The sequence below is a fragment of the Myotis myotis genome, unplaced genomic scaffold (assembly GCF_014108235.1).
Source record: "Myotis myotis isolate mMyoMyo1 unplaced genomic scaffold, mMyoMyo1.p scaffold_m19_p_41, whole genome shotgun sequence".
NCBI lineage: Eukaryota > Metazoa > Chordata > Mammalia > Chiroptera > Vespertilionidae > Myotis > Myotis myotis.
The window spans coordinates 249,282-273,064 of NW_023416348.1; the positions used below are offsets into that span (position 1 = coordinate 249,282).

Below are 23,783 nucleotides of genomic sequence, written 5' to 3' on the forward strand. Positions count from 1 at the left end.
ATGAGAGTGGAGATGGTTATTGGATACAGCAGATGGGTGGATGGCCAGGTGGGCGCCTGTGAGTGTGGGATATGTGGGTGGGTGGATGGATGGATGGATGGATGGATGAATGGATGGATGGATGGATGGATAGATGGATGGATGGATGGATGACGGGACGTTGGAGGATGGGTTGGCTGATGGCTAAGCTTACCTGGAGAAGTGGATGCGTGGCTCTGCGTGCTGCACATCAGCATGGATTGTGGTGAGGGCGATGGGATGGTGGGGTGAGTGGGTGGGTGCACAGATTTCACACGCTGCCCCGGATGGTGGACAATGGGCTTATGGTGCGTGGATTACTAGGGGACGGGCTGTGAGTCAGGGGGGAGATGGGTGGCTGATGCGTGGATGGTGGGAGACAGATGGTGCTTACTGCTTAGAGCGGGTGGAGGGGAGGAAGGGCGGGTGGAGGTGGCTGCATAGACGGAGGACAGTGGGAGAGGGACTGCTCAGCCTTGGGAACTCCTGCCCGTCTTCCCTGCAGGTCCCTCGCTCTCCTGCACCCACACCCTCGCCTGCAGCCTGGGCCTCAGCACCCTTCGCTCACACACGGGATGGAGGGAGCCAGTGCCCTGGGCACTCACCTCTGAGCTGGGAGGGGCATGGCCCCTCTGGGAAGGAGGGAGCAAATGCACCAGCACCTCCCCCCCCCTCACCCGCACTTTTTCCTGCTGGATGGGGCACCAGAGGGGCAGGGAGGCCCAGTCCTGGAGTTTGTGGGTCTCACAGGAGGCTCCATCCTCTGGCCTCGACCAGGAACAAAGGGGCTGTTTGGGGTTCACCTCTGTTTTGCCCTTTGTTTTGCTTCTCCCTAGGAAGGAGGTGGTGCTATTGATTGGGACTGTACCCCAATAAACTGCTGTCCCCCTCCTCCTCCTACCACCCACTTCGGATGCTCAGGGCAGAGCTCGGAGGCCCGGGGAACTTCGCCCTGGGCCCGAGCACTGCAGCTAACCTGAAGGTCGGACCTGCAAGGCGGGGGGACTGAGGGGAGGGCATGGCCCCCGGACAGCTCCAGGGGCTGGAACTCTGCCCACTCTGGCCCCACCTGGGCAGGCCATTCTCAGAGAGACTGTGCTGTCTAGAGAGGGCAGCGAGGCCACCTGGGCAGGCAAAGGAGGCTTCCTGGAAGAGGCAGCACGAACGCCACCACATGAAGGCGGAAGTCACAGCTGTGGGTACAGGGCTGCGGGGTCTTGGTGGCGCCTCCATATATTGAGCAGAGGCTGCAGGTAGGTCCCGTATCAAAGGGTGGCCCAAAGAGGAGCCAGAAGCAAAGATGTGGGCAACACACGGCTGGACCACGCCGGCCACGGCGCACGGCACGCTGTGCCCCCGCCCCCAGGTCCACATGGGCACAGCTCCCTCGTGTGGCGGGCGGGAAATGCAACGCCCTAAAGAGTTTCTCCCAGTAACCGGGCCCCCTGAGCAGCTGCGTCAGGCACGGTGGGATCCAGGCGCTTGGGCTGCCTGGTCTCTTGGTCTCTCTGTCTTGCTGTCTGGGCTTGACCATCCTCGTGCTGGTTTCGTGTGCTCAGCCTTCTCCACAGACAGGGAAGGCGGCCTGGGAAAGCTGTGGGGGGCTGGGAGTGGAGCGGGGCGCTCAGTGAGGTCTGAGTGTGGTTCACCTCATGGCTCAGGGTTGTTGTCCTCTGATTGGCCGTCACAGCCCTCCCCTGGCAGCAGGGCACTGTGAGTGACAGCCCTGTTGCCTGGGGGTGGAGGTGGGCAGACCTGCTCTTAGCCATGGTCCCCAGTCAGAACACTGGGGCCATGGAATCACCCCCTTCCTGCCCCTCTCCTTTCTCTGTTCTCAGTTCTATGGGGACAGATCCAACCCCAGGTCAATTCCCCAGCTCTTCTCCCCACCTCAGTCCCTGACGGAGCGGCCACCTGTCCCCCCACCTCTGTCCCTGACGGAGCGGCCACCTGTGCTCTGAGCAGAGGGAGGCAGTGAGGGTCACAGGCCGTCCGGCACTCCCAGGCCTGGACCATGGGCCCCCTGGAGAGCCACTGTCCCAACCCCACGGACCAAAGCCAAGGCCTGGGCCGGTCAGCGGCCAGGTAGCCCTCAGCGAGGGCAGGACGCTGGGCCGGGAGGAACTCCGGATGCCCCACGCCCACGGCTGTTCTCTCTGGGGACAGAAGCGGCTGCAGCCTTTGGCCAGTCCCCAGGGCGCCCTCAGCTCAGGGCCCCTCTTCCTGGGCCGCATTGCTGATTGTCCCGTGGGACTCAGGGAAACCAGGAGGAGAAAGGAGAGGGTCCAGCTTCCGCCAGGGGCGTGGGAAACCCCACGGACACTGGGCAGCAGTACCAGGCGGGCTCGGGCCATCCAGGGGTCGCTTGGTGTCTGTCCCTGGTGTGGTCAAGGCTGAGGTGGGACCCCAGGCTTCAGTTCCTGCTCAGGAGGGTGGATGGAGCATAACGGGCGTGGGCTGTGCCCCTTCTCCGAGCAGCTTCTGGGTGGGGTGGGGGTGGGTGGGGAGGGTAGGGACAGCCGGAGCAGTGTGGCCTCTGGACAGAGGTGAGCCCTGAGGTCTGGGTGGGAGTGGCCTCTGGGGGCTCGTTCCTGAGCCCTCCTTTCCTGCTGTGGGTGGAGGCCGATGGCCCCTCCCAGGCCGGGCCCCACATGGAGACGTGGAGAAGGGGTGAGCAGGGCACTCCGGCGGTGAGTGGGCTGCAGTGGGGACACTGGAGGAGCAGGGTGGTGGGAGGGGCGGGCGACTCCCGGGGCCTTAGTACCAGGCCTGAAAGCAGCCCCCACACTCAATAATTTGGGGAAGCTCAAGGCAGACGCAGGCTCCTGTGCACGTGCGCGCGCGCGCACACACACACACACACACACACACACACACACACACACACACGGGCACCTAGAGAAACGCGAGATCCGAGACCGGCTATGTGGGCACCAAGCTGGGGCCGGGCACAGGGCGCAGGCCCAACACCCCCGCCCGGAGGGGCTGCCTGACAGATGCCACCCCCAGCAGGCCCCCCCCCCCCCGAGGCCAGTGCTGGGATGCTTTTAATAACCACTTTGTTTCAAGGGGAGGCAGGTACTGCCCTCCCATCTGGCAGAAGAGGCTGAGGCTCAAGAAGCCTGGACTCCCACAGCGGAGAGTGGGCACTGGGGCAGGACCCAGACCTGCGGCCCAGCTGGGCCCCAGGAGCGGGAGGGCCCCCTGCTTGCTCTGGGTCAGGCACAGGCCTGAGCGTGGCTGCTGGTGCCTGGCTCAGCCCTGGGACTCAAGGTCAGAGCCATCACTTGCATGGACAGCCAGGTGGCCTCAGGTAGGACTGGCCACTCAGCCTGCAGGGTCGGGGCAGAATGAAAACTCAGAACCCCTTTTCCAAAAGTTAAGAACTTCAAGGTGGTGACAGGAGAGCACTGCGCCAAGTGTGGGCCCACGTTCGGCATGAGGCCCCCCCGCCCCCCCGCCCCCCCGCCCGCGGCCACTCCCCACACCTGTGAGACAGGGCGATGGAGAAACGGAGTCCTTCGTCAGGTTTATTTGCCTCTAATGACAGTTTAGCATTTCAGGTTTGCATTCTATACTCGTACAAACTTCAGTATTAGCATCAGGAACACAAAGACATTGCAAGACCTCCAAACACAAATAAATACCAAATAAAACCACACACAATATACAGTAAACAAAAATAGAAAACATGATAATGCTATGAGAAAACCAGGCATGGTACGAACTCATATGATTATTGCTGAGCAATAACCCACACGGTCCTTTGTTGTTGTTTTCTTAGAAGAGCAGGAACACACGGACGTGAACCACTGGTCGCCACACTCACGTGCAGTCAGGACGGCCCTCAGCGCGTCACCGGACGGCGGTTTGTAAAACAGGCAGATTAAACAAGTAAGAGACGGGCCTTCTTTGGTCTTTGGGGCAAGAACTGAAGAGTGAGCCACCGGAGAAAGGACGTGACTAAAAGCGCCTCCCGCCCGTGCGCGTGGGCTTGCACGCTCCCTTGGTCAGAGATGCGCCCACAGAGAGCTCGCAGGGGAACCTTGGGAATCGTGCGCTGCTGTGTTTACCAACGGGGGCGTCGCGCTTGCTGTGAAGGTCATCTTGCTTGTCTGCGGGGACTGAGCTATAAACCGCCGACCGCGGCAGCAGGGGCCGTGCAGCCGGACGCCCGCCTTGTCCCTGTGCGAGTTCATAAGACATGGGCACGGCGGCAGCGGAGAATGAAATGCAAGCACAGCTCAGCGCCCCCCAGGATGCCTCTGGGCCCTGCCTCCCCCCCCCCCCCCCCCCCCGGCCGGGCTCCCAGGTGACAACCAGCACTGCCCGGACAGACAGGAGCGACAGGTCACCTGCCCACCCTGGCACCTCCACCGGCCTCCTCGGCCTGGGCCTGGCAGCCACATTCCACTTCGGAGAAACCACAACTACCAGATGGGCCGACAGAAGACAGAGCCGTGGTCGTGGCTGAGAAGTGGCTTTGGGTGGCAGACCCCCGTCACCAGCGCTCACACATGTGGACAGGCCCCTGGAACCCGCTCACCGCTGCAGCCCCATAAAGGTCAGCTCTGCCCAGCCCGCTCAGCACAGAGGGGCGCTTTGGGGCAAGGCTGGAGCTCCTGTCCAGCCCGCCCTGGGGCGACAGCAGAGGTGCCGGGGCTGGACCGTCTGTGACGGGCACAGAACAGCGCGGGCCTCACTCCGTGTGTTGCTGGAGGGGCTGTGGGCCTGGACCCCGGGGTGCGAGGGGGGGTCCTGCCTATCTCCCCACATCCTCTGACCGGACCATGGAATGACCCACCTGGGGACTCAGCTGTTTAAGGGTCTGTCCAGACCCTTCTGCCGACAATGCCCCTCGGCTACAGGTTGCTGGGCCGGCCATGGGGGACCCGACACCGCCCAGAATGAGCGGGCGCTGCTGCTGATGGGACATGGGCCCCGACCCCGGGCAGCTGAGGACCCTGGAGACAGGCAGGTGTTCCCTGTGGTCCCAAGGGGGCCACAGGTTCAGGGAAGCCTTGGGGCGTTCGCTCTGATGTGACAGGGGCTCGGGGCAGCGGAAGGGCCTGGGGCGGGGGGAACGCGGGGAGGCAGCTTTCCCACCACAGCCCTGAGGTCACAGGGCAGGAAGGAGCCGCGGGGCCAAGAGCTCCCCGTGCTCCCAGCTGTTCCCACATGGGGGGCCGCGGAGCTGGGCCCTGGGGCCCTGACAGCAGCCGTCATGATGCCCCCACGATGCCCCTCGGGTCCTCGGTGGTGAACGCACACCGAGCTGCGCCCGGGGTTGGCGCTACCCTCTCCTCCGACAGGTCTGAGAACTTCCACCCAGGCTCTGCTGTCACTGTGGCCTCTGGAAATGGGAAAACCTGCTCATAAAAAAGGCCCAGGCAAGGGGGCTCCAGCCGGACAGACCCTCAGGGACACCGGGCCCCAGGCCCCACACGGCGGCCTGCGCGGGACGGGACGAGGCTGCAGGGAAGCCGAGAGCGTGGGCTTCTCTGAGGTACGGGACTGTCCGTGGGAAACCTGCACTTAGTCGAGGGGAAAGCGCACCCGTCACAGCGTGTCTGACGCCCTCTTGTCGCCAGGAAGGGGCAGGGCCGCGAGGAGCAGAGCCCGGCGGCAGCCCCCAGCATACGCAGGGGAGATGGCACACAGCAGTGGCCACAGGCCCCCACCCCCAGTGCCACAGAACGACGCTCCCGCCACGTCCTCTGGGCTCCTTGGAGGTGGGGGCCCGGGCACACGCCCCCCCCCCCCCCCCGGCAGGTCCCCCACCGGGCGATGCTTCCCAGCAGCCACCCCACAGCTCTCCCCCCGGGAGGAGGGAAGAGGATGGCTTTGTTTTTCTTTCTGGCCGGACCAAGGTGGTGCTTATTCTCAATTTGTTAGTAAAGTGGAAGTGGCAGGGGTCCCGCTGGTAACCCCTGGCCTGCAGCCGCCTGAGGCCCCGCAGGAGGTCCTTCCTCTGGGAGTGGGGACGCCTCACCTCACGGCGTCCTGGGAGGAGGGAGAAGACGAGACTGAGCATTGGAACTGGGGCCTGGCAGGTGCTCGGAGCCCAAGAGGTCACTTACGGACGCGGCACGTGGGGGGGGCGCTTCCAGCAGGCACGGCGAAGGCACACCCAGCGGACGCAGCACCAGAGACACGCGGCCCGGCCCCAGCCCAGCCGCCCGCAGCCGTGGAGCCGGGCAGGCAGTCTGAGCGCCGGCCGGTCGTGGGGGGGGCGGGGGGGGGCGTTCGGAGAAGCGGCCGCAGGCGGTGGGTCGCTGGCTGGGCCTGGGAAGCACCCGTCACGTGTAGCACCCGTCGGTTAGCACCCGTGGAGCGTGCTGCATAGCGGAGGGGAGGCAGGGCGCGGCTTCTAATCACAGTTGGACCATTGAGAGAAGGTAAACAGTGAGTTGAGAAAAGGCCGGTGGGGCGGGCGCAGGCTGGGCCCAGGGGCCCCCAGGCCACCCTCCCGAGGGCGGTGGTCCCGGAGGCCGGGGGTCGGCCTGGCAGGCCCCAGAGCGGCGGTCTCTGGAATGCTCGAGGGCCCACGCCTGTGCCCAGACCAGGTGGCTCACCTTTGGGCCTAGAGATTTAGGGTCTGTGATAATCAGGGGTAACTGAGCAGTGGGGCCCCCAAAGCCGAGGTGGAGCTGGCTCCCCCCAGCAGGGGCAGAGCTGCCTGGCCGGTGAGACAGAGCTCGTGGTCGTGGAGGCTGGCCGCACGGTCACTCCCTAGAATCAGAGCACACAGAGCCTGGGTCGGGAAGCAGCGTGCAACGGTAAGGCACAGGTACAGGATGCCGCCACCTCTACGCAAAGATGTCGCTTCCGGAGGTCGGAACAGAATGCAGCAGTATGACAGAATGGAGGGACACCTGCCGTGGCCACCTGCAGCACACGTCACCCGCCCACCCGGCGCTGTCGGCGATCGAGACCGTCGGAACTCGTGGGCACGATTTAAAGCCTGCAGGACTTTGTTCAGAACTCCGAAGTTCAACTAATGCCCTATTTTAGGGTGAAAACAATTATAAATCTGAAATGATGCACAGCATCCATGAGCAATTTCCTTTCGTAATAATTTGAAGTAGTGTCATTGACTACGACAGATATTGAAGGTTTACATTTCTAACGAGAAATAACACAGATTGAATATTCTCTTTCCTATCACAAGTGATAACCAGTGTTGGATAGTTTACATTTTCTTCCAAGAAATATAAGTCTATCAACGTTTTAAAATAAAATGTCTGCAGTAACCATTATCTTAGAACTTTAAATTAAAAAATGATTCTGAATTTAGAGACTTCCAGAAAAGACCGAGGTGACTTCAGGGTCTTCTGACAAACAAATTATTAAAACAGAGACCAGGTGAGGCCTTAAAAATAGACAATATGCTGTATTTGAAACAAGATTGCACTCTGGAGCTTTAGAACGAATATATCAGAACTGCATTATTATTTCATAAACTCTTCTTTACTTAACATGCTGACATGTCCAGCTAGCCCAGGCGTGTGTGCATGTGGTGGGTGTGTCTTGTGTGTGTTCAAGTTTCAGGAGGAAAACTCATGGTTCTTTTCGGAGCCTATGTGTCTCCCACCTTAATGAATGAGACCTTTAAAATGGAAATGAGCCTTCTCCGACAGCAGTGTTCCTCGCCGCAGGATAAAGAATTCTTCAGTGAAGTGTTGCTAGTCTATAGAAAGCGTCCCCGGCTGGCTCCTCCCGCCGGCCCGCGGCCGCCTCCTGCACTTCCTGCTCCACAAGGTCCTCGCTGAGCGTGAGGACCCCGGTGGAGACAGCAATTCCAACCCCGAGGAGTTGCCTTCTGCTCAATCCGCCCCCTGTGGCTGTCAGGGGTCAGGCAGGTCCGAAGTATCCACTATGACTTTAATAAAAATGGTGTCATCTTTGATGTACGTCCCGTTCTCCAGCACAGTCTGTGCCACGAACACTGGGCAGCCGGAGGCGATGTTCATCTCCCCGCTGGGCTTCTTGAAGCTGCTGCTGTTGGGGTCTGGCTTGAACGCGTCCCCCAAGTGGCGCCGCGAGGAGCCCTGGTCCATGAGCATGAGCGTCACCTTCTGCTTGAAGGGCCAGGGAAGCAGCGCGTCGTACTCCCCGCGCATGATGACGAAGAAGAGCGACAGGTGCGTGCCCTTGCCCATGCCGTCCCCGTTCAGGTAGACCCGGGCGCACATCTTGTAGCCGAAGTAGCCCGTGTAGAAGGGCTGGCTGTACAGGGACAGCGTCTTCCCCATGACGGCCTCCTGCTTCCGCCGCTTGTAGTCACGGATCTTCCAGATGAGCACACCGTTGTAGCTGGCGGTCTCCAGCACCTGGAAGCGCAGGTCCATGTCGGCCAGGCGGATGTCATGGACGCTCAGCATCTGGTCGTGCCGGCTCAGCTGGGACTCCAGCAGGCCTGGCGGGCGGACAGAGCGGACAGAGGGTGAGGGTGTCAGCGGGTCAGAAAGGGAGAGGCCGACCCTCACCAGTGTCTGCACTAAACACTGAGAAACCACCGAGGGTCCTGGCAGTGGAGGGCGAACGCCACGCAGCTGACCTGACAAGGGCCCACACACCCAGGTGACGGCTGCTGAGACCACCAGCCTGGGGTCCCTGGGCACCTCTGCAGCATCCACAACGGGGAGCCGCTGGGGCAGGGAGGGCGCCCCTGTCCTTCCAGCCCAAGGCTCGGGGTCGTCTGTGCCCCGAGTTCCAGTGGCTCCTCTCCCACCTCATGTCCTCGTGCAGCTCAGTCCAACCCCACATGTTCCTCTCACCACCAGTCTTTTCACGCAAACACTGAACATTCATTCAGCCCCGAGTCACAGGCCCAGAACCACCAGCTGACACACGTGGGCGTCACGAGCACCGCCTGGCAGGCCCTGCCCTCCACCCGCATCCCCCCACTGGCCTCGCACCGAGGGGACGGGTCTGTGGGACCCGTTTCTTTCAGCCGAAGACGCCTCAGCAGGAGGCCTGCCGCCTGGGCATACGCTGCACCTGTGACGGACGTCCCGGCCCCAGGTGCCGAGGGGACCGCCTACCCCTCAAGTTTGAGCCGCAACCCGCACTGGGGGTCGCAGGCGTCTGCGACGTGCGCCCCGTCCCAGCCCCTCAGACATGTCACTGCCCGCCGCCCGCGCTCACCCGTGTTGCGGGCCGCCTGCCCTGAGCTTTTGTCCACGCTCTCCAGCTCGGTCACCCGGTTCTGCAGGGACTCCACGCTGCTCTTCATGCTGTCTGCTTCCTCCCAGTTCTGCCGGAAGGGGCGGATCTCCTTGTCCAGCTCTTTCAGTTTCTCTGCTTGGCTGTCGATTACTCGCTTCCAAACCAAAGGCATCAAAAGGACAAACACGGTTAGCGCTCTCCGGAGACGCCGTGCCACCACTGAGAGCCTGGGTAGGAGCGGAGCGGCCAGCTCAGGGCCAGGGCAGCCCCGCACCTGCCCCTGCACGCAGGCCTCTCGTGAATCTCAGGAGACACGAGGAATGAGAGTCCACGTTCCCAGAGGGGACCGAGCTCGGCACAGGGTCTCACCCGCCGATGACAGGGCAGGCAGCCTGCGTCCCTCTGTCCTGGGGGTCTCAGGTCATGCTGCAGTGACACCACTGGTCCTGTTGGAAGGCCTGTCCCGAAAGGCACTGAGCCATCAGCAGGGGCCAGTGTGGCCTCCTCCCTGGCTGCCTGGGCCCAGGGCTGAGGGAACGGAGCCCTGGCGGGGGTGGGGTGGGGGGTGAGGGGATTCCCTCCGCCGCTGCTCCCTGCTCTACGTCCCACGGCCTCCAGGCCACAGAACACCACACTGCTGGCCCACACGTGCTATTGACAGCGAGTTCTGGCTTTACACTATTTTAACTTTAAAGATATTTTTATGGATTTCAGAGAGGAAGGGAGAAAGAGAGAGAATCATTTATTGGCTGCCTCCTGCACACCCCACACTGGGGATCAAGCCCACACCTTCGGCACGTGCCCTGACTGGGAACTGAACTGTGACCTCCTGGTCCATAGGTCAATGCTCAACCGCTGCGCCACGTGGGCCGGGCTCTGCTATTTTAATTTAGATAATTCAGAAAACCTTTCCTCCCGGAAACACACAGACCATTTACATCTCTGCAGGGACTGGAGGAACGAGGCCTGCACTCCAGCTAAGGACTGGCATGCCCACTGCCCCGCCCAGGCCGGGGCCTAGAGGGTTTTCACTTCTAAAAAGAATTTGCATTTGTGACATACAGCTCCTGGAGGCTGGGCAAGGCGCCCCATTAAACTGGGGGGGGGGGGGGGGGGGAGGGGCAAATTCACTTCCCCTTTTGAAAGCCTATTTTTAAACACGTAAGTTTCAGCACCTTTGGGGGCTGTTACTAACCACGAAGGAACAAACACGGCTTACTTTTTTGGGGCAAAAGCAGTGTTACTCTTCCTCTTCTTTCCAAGAAAGCCTGGCAGGGGCTCGTGTTTAAAAAGGAAAGACGATTCCTCCTCCTGTGCACGTCACCTGTTTTACTCTAAGGCGGGGGCTGTGGGCGTTTCCTTGGCCCCCGAGTCTGCTTCCGGGGCACAGCGCTAGCGAGCACCACACCCGAGGCGCCTGTAGCAGTTATGCACTCGCCCTGTGAGGTGACAGGGGGGGCTCCCAGGGACTGTAAAGGAGCCCGCAGAGATCGGCGGTGGTGAGTGATGCTGAAGGAGCCAGGAGCCGGGCCCAAGACACGCCCCGCACGCACGTCTCACGGAGCCTCCTGCACTCCCCACCCCCACAGGGAGGGGCCTGGGACAGCGGCCTGTGGGCGTGTGGTCACCTCAAGGACAGAACTGTGGTGTCTGAACAATGAGCCCCCGTACGGACAGCAAGGCCCGGCTCGGAACGCGGGCACGCTCGCGGGCACATGGGTACACAGACAAGGCTCACCCAATTCTGTAGGGGGGCTCCACGCAGCGAGGGAACGGCCCTTTCAAATGGCCGCCATCGGACCAGCAGCACTGCCTGGCGCAGGGGCCAGGCGAGGCCGCGCGAGCGCTGAAGAGCCAGCACAGGCGGCTTCGGGCCTGAGGAGCAGGCTCCACCTGGCAGCTGCAGTTTCCAGGAGAGCAGATCCCAAGCGCGGGCGTGGGGCTTTCAGGAACACGCATTCGGAGCCGAGATAAACTGCGGCCGCACACACACCACGTGGGCACCGGGCGCGGGGCCTGCCTGCAGCGCCCGCGCCTGGGCCTCTGTCACCGCAACGCCTGTCCCAGACCCGCCACTGCCAGAGCCTGGGTCCTCCCAGCCCCTCCTGACAGCGGGACCTGGGCCTCACAGTATACCCAGGCTGCCTTGCTAACTACGGAAAAGGCTCTTTAAAACGTCCAATGTTAAGCTGACACACTCTTCACTTCCACCCGAGTCTGTCTGCATCCCTGTCCGTGGGAACCCTCTGCTCAGAGGCGCTGCCGCTGCGTCCGGGACTTCAGGGCCCACTGGAGGGTCAGAACACCGGGTGGGTCCCGGTGCACGGGGCTGTGGGACAGCGAGAGGGTGGGGTCCGCCAGGCTTCCTGGAGGAGGCGGCATTGACACCTGAGGTGTCTGAGGAGGAGCCAGAGCCAGGAAAGGTGGGTGGGGGAGAAGACCCATTTCTCCGCGCTGTGGACACACAGGTGACAGAGTGGCCGGTGATATAAGTATTTCTGGCCACAGCACAGCATTTAAGACAAACTTCTCCTGGCAGCTGGGGCGGGGGAGGGGGGGCGGTGTTTGAGCCGAGGAAGGAAGTAATGGCAGGTGTGTGTGCGCCGGGCTCGGCTGGAGAGGGGCCTGCAGGGACAGCAGAGGAAGCGCCTGGCTGACAGACACATCTGGCGCGCAGCCCATGGGGCTCAGAAGACCCGCGTCTACTGAGACGGACAGATTTTCTCTCCTCCAGCCACGCGCTGGAACCTCCCAGCAGGGTCAGCGATCAACTGCACTCCCCTCATGGCTGGATTCCACGTGAGCCTGCGGGGAGCCGAGAGCAAGCCGGCTGGAGCCCCCGTTTACATACAGCCTGTCCCCAGGTCCTCTCTCTGGAGGACACCAGCGAGTGGAGCCCCTCCGGCCGCCGTGCGCTTCACCTCACCATCCCGCAGCCTGGCTTCCGCCTTCCTTAGACCTCATGGGTTTATTCAATCACAGAAGCTTTAAAATATAACTCACATGCAGTGGAATGATTAAGCTCTACAGAAAAGGACATTAAATTCCAACTTTTCTCACCGAAAGAGGAAGTGAATGCAGAGAGAATCCGGAGGTTTCCAGTGAGGGCGACTATGACCTCATCATCAGATTCCAACGTCTTGGTTCACTTGAACCCACTACCTATCCACGTTTCCTACGCTGCTGGTATTTTTAACAGGTGTAACTTCCTCAGCCTTTCCATGCGCCCCTGAGCCCCAGGTCAAACAGAGCAGGTTCACGACAAATGGCTCGTCCTGCGCCCCAGGCAGGTGAGGGCCCTGGTCAGGTGTATCAGTGGTTAGAGCACTGGCCTGTGCACAGGAGGGTCTTGGTTTAGATACCTGGGTCAAGGGTATGTACCTGGCTTGCAGGCTCGATCCCCAGCCCAGGTCAGGGCACATGCGGGAGACAACCAATTAATGTGTTTCTCTCACATCGATGTTTCTATCTCTCTTTTCCCACCTACCCTCCCCCCCCCACTCTAAAAATATCCTTGGGTGAAGATTAAACAACAATAATAACACAAAAATCACCACCAGGGACTTCCCGCAGGAGGCGTGCTGGTGGTTTACTACGCTGTACTTTTTGGCTACCCAGCGCTAACGACCTGTACCTTTCCTAACACAACCTAGCATTTCAGCGCTTTTCCTCATCCCCGGACATGCACAAAGTCCAGACCAATGAAGCTCTTAACGAGTCCCTGTGCAGCGCCCGAAGGCAGGCTGACCAGCCTCCAGGGCTGAAGCGGGCGGAGAGGCATTCCCGCAGACGCCGGGCTGAGCTCTCTTCCAGGGGAGGCGGGGAAACACCAAGCCGAGCCCGGAGGAGCCATCTGGCCGCGCCCTGGGGTGCCTATGACGCACGCACAGCACGAGCAAGCGCTGTGCAGACAGCAGCCACCACGACGATACACTGACAAGGGCCTCGGAGACCGAGCTGGCAGCAGGCGGGGACCATCCTTCTCACCAGGCCCAGCCACACGCCTGCCTCTGCCCGGGCAGCTGTTGGCTCTGGACCCAGGGGGACTCGGGTGAGGAGCCCGAGAATCACTGGGAAGTTTGGATCAAGAGAGTTTGCCTTCACTTCACCGCGGGAAGTGAAACTTGACACAGAACCACCGATGAACACGAAACCCTCAACAATAAAAGGGCTAATTTGTAAATCACGGGCTGTGAGACTTGCTGCACCCACGTGGGTCAAAGACAGAGAGAGGGATGGTGCTGCTCCCGGGAAAGGAGGGGGAGCCCTGTCCTGGGCCCGCCCGGCCACCCTCCATCGGCCAGGCGATGCCTCTTACCTGTAAGTGCAGTATTTTGGATTCGTTATTTCGCAGCATTTCCTTTTGTCTCTCAATTTCGATCTCGAAGCTGCATATCTGGTTGTGCAGGCTCTGTATGCTCTTGTTCTTCTCCACACTCTCATTCTGCAGCAGGGAGACCTGAAAAAGGAACGCTGCCGTCAAGCGAACAAAATACGGTTTAATGTTAACGGGCAGCCACTCGGCTTTCGGAAGGCAGGCCTGCGGGCTCCCTGGGCGGGTTCCGGGAAGCACCCTTCACCCGGGACCGCGCAGGGCGATGCCCGTGGATTTCAGGACGAGTGGGACGCTCTCTGAAGGTTTTGCTGGAAATTAATGAGCCTCTCGCCAGAGAGGCTTTCAGACTCCGGCCGGGAAACGCACATACATGACCCACTCGCCCTGCGTGTGCGCGTGCGCCTGAAAAGCAGGCATCTCAGACCGCGCTTGTCCTCACACTGGGTTCCCTCTCTCACCCTGTTTGCTGTGAATAATGTGGTCACAACCCGCCACGGGCACTCCCTGCACCTGGAAAAGCGCTCCCTCCCAACCAGGAGGCCCGGTGAGGACTGGCTGCCCGCCACCGCCGCCCCAGGCGGGTCCAGGCCACCACGCCCCTGGGTCCAATCCCTTCCTGGGAAACCATGAGCCCCAGAGCCACCGCGCGGGGTCCGCAGCCCCCGGCAACCCCTTCACGGCTTTGTCTCGCGATTCCATGCTGGCAGCTGGCCCTTGAAAGGCGCCACCACCACAGCCTCTCTGCATGGAGGACCCCGGGGACGGCAGTGCGGGGGCGGCAGTGCGGGGGCGGCAGTGCGGGGGCGGCAGTGGGCGGACGGCAGTGCGGGGGCGGCAGGGCGGGGGCGGCAGTGGGCGGACGGCAGTGCGGGGGCGGCAGTGCGGGGGACGGCAGTGCGGGGACGGCAGTGCGGGGGCGGCAGTGGGCGGGCGGCAGTGGGCGGGCGGCAGTGCGGGGGTGGCAGTGGGCGGACGGCCGTGCGGGGGCGGCAGTGCGGGGGCGGCAGTGCGGGGGCGGCAGTGGGCGGACGGCAGTGGGCGGACGGCAGTGCGGGGGCGGCAGTGCGGGGGCGGCAGTGGGCGGACGGCAGTGCGGGGGCGGCAGTGCGGGGGCGGCAGTGGGCGGGCGGCAGTGGGCGGGCGGCAGTGCGGGGGCGGCAGTGCGGGGGCGGCAGTGGGCGGGCGGCAGTGGGCGGGCGGCAGTGGGCGGACGGCAGTGCGGGGCGGCAGTGCGGGGGACGGCAGTGCGGGGACGGCAGTGCGGGGGCGGCAGTGGGCGGACGGCAGTGCGGGGGCGGCAGTGCGGGGGCGGCAGTGCGGGGACGGCAGTGGGCGGACGGCAGTGAGGGGATGGCAGTGCGGGGGCGGCAGTGGGCAGACAGCAGTGCGGGGGCAGCAGTGGGCGGACGGCAGTGGGCGGACGGCAGTGCGGGGGCGGCAGTGGGCGGACGGCAGTGCGGGGGCGGCAGTGGGCGGACGGCAGTGCGGGGACGGCCGAGTCACCACAGGAAGGACCCAGGTGATGAGCTGTCCAGGCCGAGTCCCGCCCAGTGAGCACCGGAGGCAGCCCCCCCCACCCCCCAGCTCGGTGGCGGCAGCGCCTCTGGACGTCGTGGTCTCACTGGGAACAAACGTGCTCCCTGCGGAGGACAGACTTGCCACCGCCTGCGGCTCCGCTCAGCGCCAAGCACTTCCCGGGGACAGGGCGCCTCCGCCCGTGCCGAGGGCGGCCCTCAGTCCAGCTGTCACAGCCCCAGACGGCGACCGGCTCTTCTCTGAGCGCAGAGGGGGCTCGGCCCCACAGGACAACAGCACCTTCCGCTCCGTCTGTGCCGAGGGGCCGCCCTGCTCGGAGCTCCTTTCCTTTCTGATGCCTTCCCTCGGGGAGCCCGCCCCCGCCCCCCCCCCCCCCCAGCCTGGCCCGCCCTCCTGAGCGCGGCCCCCGGACGGTGCTGCTCCCTGGGGCGCGAGCCTCTGAAATGGAAGGTGTGACGGCGCCTTTAACTCCCGGTTTCACAGGACATTTTCTACAGTTTGACCCCGAATGTGAGGCCCAGTCTCCGAACCGACCCACATGCCACTTCCTGCCGCATGACCCTGCCTGAGGCTCCCCTGCAGGACCTGCGCCAGGAGGAAGCCCTTCGTACAAAGGACATGTGGCCTCCATTTTGGTCCAGCTCTGCTTTGGGCCCAGTGAAGAGCAAGGGTCCGACCGCGGGGGAGAGGGGTGCAGGGGAGGCAGCGTGGGGGGACGGGGCCCCTTGGGACAGACAGAGGTGGGACAGACCCTTGAGCCGCTCCCGTCGCCTGCAGCTCCCGCACCAGGCGCCAGTGTCCGCAGAGCGAGGCTGCTGTGCTGTGCGTGTGGTCCCTGGTGAGGCCCTTCCCGGTGGGGGGAGCCCGCACTGAGGGGCGGGCCTCTGGGCGCCCACAAGGTCTCAGCGGGGAGCCGCCACCCCAGACCCGCAGATGCTATGCAACTCCTGCAGCTGGATAAGCCAACTCACCCTCATGAGCGAGAGAACCTTTTAAATAAATGAGAAGGGAGAGACTAAAGCCCTGACATCTATGCCTATAAATTTTTTTTTTAATTCCTCACCCAAGGGTGTTTTTCCATTGACTTTTTAGAGAGTGGAAGAGGCAGAGAAACCTCGATTGGTCGCCTCCTGCACGTACCCGGACCAGAGCCCTGGCCAGAGAGGAGCCTGCAACCCAGATCCACGCCTGTGACTGGAATTGAACCCAAGACCCTTCAGTCTGCAGGCTGGCGCTCGATCCACTGAGCCAAACCGGCCAGGGCAAAACCTATACTTTTTTAAAAGGCAGAAGCAGCAGTCTCCAAAGAAAAGACTTCTTGCAAAACCACGGAGAACAGAGCGTAGACACCACGGCTCATAGGACACCACACGTGACTCACTGACGACATTGCCTGCACGTCCAACGGACGCCTGCTCCGTGTGCCTGTGCATCTCCAGCTTAAGCATCTATACTGAAACGCTGCTTTATTTCAAGCACATGAATATTTAAATTGCCCGGATTTAACTGAAAAGAGGCATTCGGATCCGCACAGACAAGGCTGACCTGGCTGCTCGGCCGGCTCAGGGCCTCCGCTGCGCTCTCCAGGCGCGTGTGCTGGGCGCCCAGTTTTCACTTTGCAAGTACCCTGCAGCGAGTGATCCCAGACAACTCCATCTGCTCTCAGAGGTCCTCCCCTTCTCGGAAAAGGCCTGCCACGCAGCACCCCATGAACCAGCTCCCCAGGAAGGGGCTGCGAACAGCCCAGCCCACAACCAGCTCCTTGAAGGGCAGCCGGCGAGTGAGTCCCTCTGGGGAAGGGCCTGCTCGGTGCCCCAGCTCCCACAGTGCCGCTTGAGAAGCCAGTGGAGTACCTGTGACATGAGATGCCGTCCCGGTCGGGGGCTGGCACCTGTTCTCCAAGGGCCAGAGGGCAGGATGTGAGCTGTGCGGCCCCGGTGTCCCAGCTGCTCCACTTGGCCGCAGCCAGAGCCAGCGTGGGAAGGAATGAGCCCGGTGCCCAAGACGACTTCATGTGTAGGAGAGGGAGGTCTGCGTGTGCGGCAGTCCCTGTCCAGAGCAACGCTAAGATAACCACACGATTTTTAAAAAGCTCGGCACACGTGCTGGCAATAAAAAACAGACCCAATGCAATGCCTTCACAGTGAGGCTGTGAGGAGAACGTACTTGACCGTCTCGTGGTGCCGCCCCTTTCACCCTCAGACAGTGAATCACCGCAGAAAAGCGGAGGAGACCACGGAGAGGACCAGCAGCACGTGGGTGTCCTACCTTCTTCTCCAGGGAGTTGCTCCACTCCTTCAGCAGGTTCACGTGCTGCACCGCGGAGCTGGCCTCGTGCGCCTTGATCTGCTGGTTCGTCCCCTGCAGAGCAAAGTGCAGGGCATCAGCCCTCGCCGCCCACACAGAGCAGGAGCCAGAGAAGCTGAACGGGGAGGGGGAGCCTGGCTCCTGGGATGTGACTGACTGCCGTGCCCAGCGGCCCCACTCCGCTGCCAGCGGGTGCACGGGAGGCGGCTCTGAAGTTGTACAGGGATCTCGGGCTCACGGCTTCACTCCTAAGCTGCTCTCACCAAGTGACTTCCCGGCTGTTTCATACAACATCAAGAAACTGAATTTCAGACATATCATTTTCCTTCCTTTAGAAATTCATTCATGAAAATATAAACGGGTTGGGACAGCTTCAGTTACAGCTAGATACTGACACAGTAATCGAGTGAACATGTAATCGGATGAGGGTTCTGACTAATTCACCAGAACATGAACTTATCAGTGACGTACACTGTAGCGGGAAATGCACTGCTCGCTGTTCTAAAGGCTACTTAGGAAGTTACATAGAAACATAAATAAACCAGCTACAGAGTACATAAGATGCAGACCATCTCAGGAACAAGCACAGCAAATAGTGCTTCCATTCTTAAGGACGTAATTGACAGGAAAATAGAATTTGTTTTGATATTAGAAAATTAAGAAGCCACAGGAAGCATTTTAATGATCTCCAAAACATATACTCTGTACAGAGAATATTCCTATGTATATGTTGACATAAGTGTTGCTATATGTCAACATATACATACACAGACACAGAATGAAAGGTACTACACACGACATCACAGGGGCGAGACTCCGCCCCCAGGAGCCTGGGCAGAGAGAAGCTACAGTCCTCTTCATGCGCAGGTTTCACTTCCTGAGCAAATACTAGGACAGCATGTCTCGGTACTAACTTCGTGACGATGTGTGACTCACACACAAAATTAAATATGAAATACTCTCATAGTAACAGATGCTGTCTTTTCATAGTTTTAATATTAAGATACACATTTAAATAGAAACTCAGTTCAAATTCACTAGCAATCTCAGACGTGTTAAAGAAATAAATCGCCGGGCGGCGTGGCCCAGTGGCTGAGCGCCGGCCTAGGAACCAGGAGGTCATGTTCAATCCCAGGTCGGGGCCCAGGCCTGCGTTGCGGGCTCCATCCCCAGTGAGGGGCGTGCAGAGACAGCTGATCCATGATTCTCTCTCATCACTGATGTTTCTATCTCTCTCTCCTTCGCCCTTCCTCTCTGACATCAATAAAAATATATTTAAAAAAATACATATATACTTAAAAAAATAAAAAGTCAGAAACAGGTTTGTCATAGCACAGGTGTGGCAATGACGAAGACGTCCTCTCCATGCTGCTGTCCCAGGAGGTGTGGCTTATATGCAAAATGCATTTATGGATACACATGTGTGCGACCCTTACCACAGTTGCTCACAGCAGCCGGCTGCACACTTACTCAGAAGCGTTACAGCTGACATCGCCATAACCGTAGCTGCAAACCCCACCCGTCAGGCCGGTACGACCCACTCAGTAGCTGGTTTCAGACGGCAACATCCTGACTTCCTCTTGGCACAGGTGTCCGCCTTAACTCTCAAAGCCCCACCGTCACCCACGCCACAGGGTGATTCGGTTTCATGCAAGGACTCCAAGCCCAGAAGTGGCACGTTAAAATGCTAATGTAATAACTTGCTCCCATGGCAGAATGTCAGCGACTGGGAAGGACAGACATCGGATACTGACCTGAAAAACGCAGCCATAGCGCTTAAAACTACAGGTGCTGGGGGCATTGACACACTCTGACAAGTGGGCACTCAACTGCAACGGAAAGAGACGTGAGTTGTGGCACGAACATTCGCATGAAAATGTTCAAACAGGTTAAAGGCACAGGAGCACCCAGGCTGCGCCGTCACGGACAGCGATTACAGCCGCAGGTGTGTCCCGTCACCGGCTCCCAGACTCCTCGGCAGTGAATTCACGGTATTGTCACGTGTGTACACAGATACACCAATATACGGAAATACGTTCACTGTAGCGTTGCTTAAACTCGAGTTTTCGTTAGGAATGTTCGAAACGTGACCTGCCGTCTGCAGTGCCAGAGATAAGAAAGGAAGAAACGTAAACTGAAATGCACATTGAGAGACTGTAAACGAAAAGTGCATGAAACACAAAAAGGAAAGCATCCGGGATGCAACTGGGCCACACACCTCATACACAGCACAAACACTTCCCAAGAAGCGCGGGCGCCGCGGCTGCCGCCTCCCGTCCCTTCCCTGACTGCCCTGCAGGGCGCGCACCGCGGTCTCGGTCTCCAAAGGCCGCTGCGGCCGTGCTAACAGGAGTCTGAGCTGTCACCTCTCGCTGACGGGGATCAGAGGACCTGGGAGAGGATGACGATGAAGCTGCAGGTCGGCAACTGGTCCATACAAACCACCTACACCTGTGACGCCCCCTCCGGAGGCAGAAGGTGCTGGGCCCTGGGCTGACACAATGTAAGGGCGGTTTCTCCTTTTACTGAAGAAACACATTCTGATCAGGAAACTCCGGGGACAGACCTTTATAGGAACAACCAGGACCTGTCTGTTGTGGGCCAGGGCCACACCCCCAGTGCCTGTGGGGCATCACTCTGGTGGGGGGGGCCTTGGTCTGCAGGACAAAGCAGGCCACTCCCTGTAGGTCAGCACTTGGGACAGAGAGGAAAGTGGCCACAGGACTGCTCTCTGTTGCGACTGCTATGAGGAGGGCCGGCACTGAGGACCCGACCGGCCATGGCCACCTTTGCGGTCTCTGAGCGGGGCAGCCCAGCACACCCAGGCTCCTCTGACCCCAGCCTGGAGTCAGGCCTGCACCGGAGGGAGCGCCTAGAACAGGGGTGGGCAAACTTTTTGACTCGAGGGCCACAATGGGTTCTTAAACTGGACGGGAGGCCGGAACAAAAGCATGGATGGAGTGTTTGTGTGAACTAATATAAATTCAAAGTAAACATCATTACATAAAAGGGTACGGTCTTTTTTTTTTTTTTTTTTCAGTTTTATTCATTTCAAACGGGCCGGATCTGGCCCGCGGGCCGTAGTTTGCCCACGGCCGGCCTAGAAGGTCCATCACAGGGGCCGGCAGAGGTGCCGCCTGAGCAACTTAAACTTTAAAAGGACCTTCCACTGCCATCACCGCCGTCGGGACCGAGCAGCCGGCTGTGCTGCGGGAGCAGAGCCCACGCGATTGTCAGGGCGCCGCCATAAATTCAGGGTCACACTTTTCCCTAAATTGGCTTTATTATCGTCACTCGCAAAGCCTTACAGAATTTGCAGGCACTTTGGAATAGAGGCAAGAATAATCTATACGCCAATAACACCTTTCACCAGAAACTCAAGGTAAATGCTGGTTGAAAGATTTTTTGAAATAAAAATAACTTCGAGGCAAAATGGAGGCAGCTTTCGTCCCTAATTCAGATAGCCCTGAGTGAGTAAAGATTTAGCAGAGTGTGTAAGACCCTGAAATTATTTCAACAACAGACTCTGCGTGCGTTCACTTTAACAGAGCGGCTCTCTGGTTGTGGAAATAATCGCTACTCGGAGAGGCACGTTCAGGGCCAGGGACCGGCCACCAGGCAAGACCCTGCCTTCGCCCCACAGTCAACCTGTGCAGGATGCACCTCGAGGGAGAGCAGCTCTTGGGGTCCTCCCTGCACCCCGCGTCTCCCACTCAGTGAGGACCTGAGGGGATGCTCCCCACACTGTCTCCAGTGGTAAAATTCCCGGCGGCCAAAAAGGCTGAGGGGACTTCTCAGAGCAGAGCCCCCAGGACTAAGGGGACACGCGCACCCGAGGAGCCCACTGAGCCCATGTGAGCCCCAGTGGCACCCCAAATGGCAACCAAAGGGGCTCCAGGTCAGGACTGGATGCAAAGACATGAAGAACCCTGGGAGTTTTCGATCTGGGTATGTCTGGGGAAGGTGCCTTCCCAGTGGCCCCTCACACGCAGCCACTGGCCGGTGCCACTTGCTGCCCACGCCAACACCGCCAGCAGCGGCCTAAGTGCTCCGGCAGCATCTCTGAACAAATCCATTTTCTTGAGATAATCCTATAGTAATTCCTATTTTACTGATTTAAAAACAGCTGCTTTTAAAAATGGCATCTCCTTTGCTTGCACTGGAAGCAATCCCGTTTCCTCAATTCTTAGCAACACTCGTCCTGCACTGACACTGTGCCCCCCCAAGAGCAGCGGGAGGGTTTCCACTGTGACCTGCAAACCCAGGGTCTCGGAGTCGGGGAGGGTGTCCACGGCTCGCCGTCCTCGGACCCCGGGCCAGGCAGCGGCGCCCTTACCTCGCTCCTCAGGAGGGTCTGGACCCTGCACTTGTGCGGGCAGGACACCACCACGCAGGGACAGTCAGTGTCTTCGTGTTTCTGCAGGAGAAAAGGAACCTGTCGTCAGCGTTGAAACATACAGGACCCGGAAGAGGCGCTCGACGTCCGTCCGGATAGGCCCTCACCCCGACAAAGTGCTGGGAGAACGGCCTCACGGGAGCCCGGGCACCCTGACGAGCCACAGCCCTCGTGGGAGCAGTGTGTGCTCTGAGCGGGGCGCCTGTGCCCACAGCGGCAAGGGGAGGTGAGGGCGGGCTGAGACCAGCCCGGGCCCAGCCTTTGCTCTCGGGGAGACGGGTTTTGTCTGGCCTCTCAGTTTGGGGTCTGGAAATGATGCTTCTCAAATGCCCAGAACAGCCAGACCTCCTGGGTAGTTAAATTACAGCCCTGAAATCCTACTGAAATTATCTTTAGTGCCTGGAAAATATGGGTAAAGTCTGCTTGAGCCCTTCTCTGGATAGCACCAATTTCAAGTGCAGGGGCCTGAGTGACAGGGACTGATCAACTCGATGCCGCCGGCACCCATGCACCTGTCCGTAAGTGCAGGAAGGGCAAGGGCACCGAGCAGAGGTGACAGGCGACAGGGCCGTGAGAGCAGGCGGAGGCGGAGGGGGAACTGCGCGCTCAGCAAGGTGCCCAGGAGGCCAGGCCCCGGACACTCCCCCCTCCTCCAGGTCCCAGCTTCTCTCTGGCCTCCCAGGCCAGGCTGCTGAGCGGGGAGACGGGAGCCTGGCCAGGCGCCTGGGTCTGACTGGGCAGGTGTGGAGCAGAGGACAGGGTGGTCCATGTGGGCGAGTGAGCGGGGACGCTTCTCCTGAGGCCCGCAGGCTGCACACTGTGCTTTCCCGCGTGGTTTTAAGGCCCGTCTCTGGGTCTGTGGCCAGCGGTGACCTTCGGCACACGCTGATCTGCTGCTGGGCCAGGTCCGAGGTCCCGGAGGCGAGGCCACACGGCTCGGAGCGCACTGGAGGGCCCTCGACCACAGGCCTCCCCGAGGCACCGCGCTGGCTTCCCATCCTGCCTGCCTGTGTGCAGCATCCTGGTGCCAGGGCCAGGTCTTCAGGGAGAAACCTGGACAAGAGCTCCGCCTCCACCTCACCTGCAAAGCCGGGGTGGCGGGCGCTGGGAGGGAGGAGTCAGGCCTGGGCCTCAGAGCTCACCAGGCAACGCTCCGCCTCCTCCCCAACCTGCCTCCTCACCAACCTGCGCATCCCGTCCTCATGCACAGACCAGCCCAGGAGGACCGCTAGGGATGCAGAGAGTGTGTGTGTGTGTGTGTGTGTGTGTGTGTGTGTGTGTGTGTGGCGGGGCGGGGGGGGCGCCCTGAGGGAGAAGTGGGGTGGGAGCAGTGTCCGGCCACGAGGCCAGGCAGTCAAGGCCTCTGCAGATGTGTGCGCGGTGCCTGAGGACAGCTGTCAGGACGCAGGCTGTGCTGGGAGCCACGGTGAGGCTCTTTCAATGGGGCTTTGACAGGTATCGCCGCCGGCCCCACTCACCCTGCACGCCGTTACCGTGTGGCGAGCGCCTGCCTTGTCAGCCCAGCACACGTCCCCCTCCTCCGTGACCGTCAGGGTGGCAGCGACCGATGTGGGATTCTGTAACAGCGCGTGGCTGAGCAGGTTTCTACGTTGGTCGTTTATGTTCCCTGTGACTTGCCTTTCCTTGGCTCTCGCCCATTGCGGTGGGTGGGACAGTGAGCCCTCTCCCCGTTCCTGTCCACCCGGAAACTCAGTGTGGGCTCCCTTGGGAAGAGGGTCTGCGCGGACGTAAGGGGAAGATGAGGCCTCGCTGGATCAGGAGGGTCCTCACACGAGGAGGACACGCAGCGGGAAAGTGGCCACGGGAACACGGGCCGCCGCAGCAGTGAGGCTGTGGGCAGCGCACTCACAGCGCCCCGGCTGGGGTGGGGGCGGGTCCTCCAGAGCCTTTTGGATTTCTAGCTCCAGGGCTGTTAGAGCATAAACTGTTGTTTTAAAACACCAACTCTGAAACCCCTTGTTACAGCAGCCAAAGGAGAATAGCACACCCGTTAGAAAG

General features: G+C 60.6%; 1 protein-coding gene across 6 annotated transcripts in view; it reads right to left on the reverse strand.

Moving 5' to 3' along the window:
- Positions 1-3,535: 3,535 nt before the first annotated feature.
- The window catches only part of TRAF3 (TNF receptor associated factor 3), a 92,195-nt gene continuing 71,947 nt past the window's right edge, over positions 3,536-23,783 (reverse strand). For 2 of the 6 annotated variants that reach the window (XM_036306352.1, XM_036306353.1), the window contains exons 6-11: positions 21,705-21,785; positions 19,123-19,197; positions 17,330-17,422; positions 13,508-13,648; positions 9,169-9,343; positions 3,536-8,437 (exon numbers count right to left, since the gene is read on the reverse strand). In XM_036306352.1, coding sequence (XP_036162245.1) covers positions 7,866-8,437; positions 9,169-9,343; positions 13,508-13,648; positions 17,330-17,422; positions 19,123-19,197; positions 21,705-21,785 — 1,137 coding nt within the window. In that variant the 3' untranslated portion in view covers positions 3,536-7,865. The remainder of the gene's footprint in view (positions 8,438-9,168; positions 9,344-13,507; positions 13,649-17,329; positions 17,423-19,122; positions 19,198-21,704; positions 21,786-23,783) is intronic. The other 4 variants (XR_004967188.1, XM_036306354.1, XM_036306356.1 and 1 more) reach the window with 4 other exon arrangements.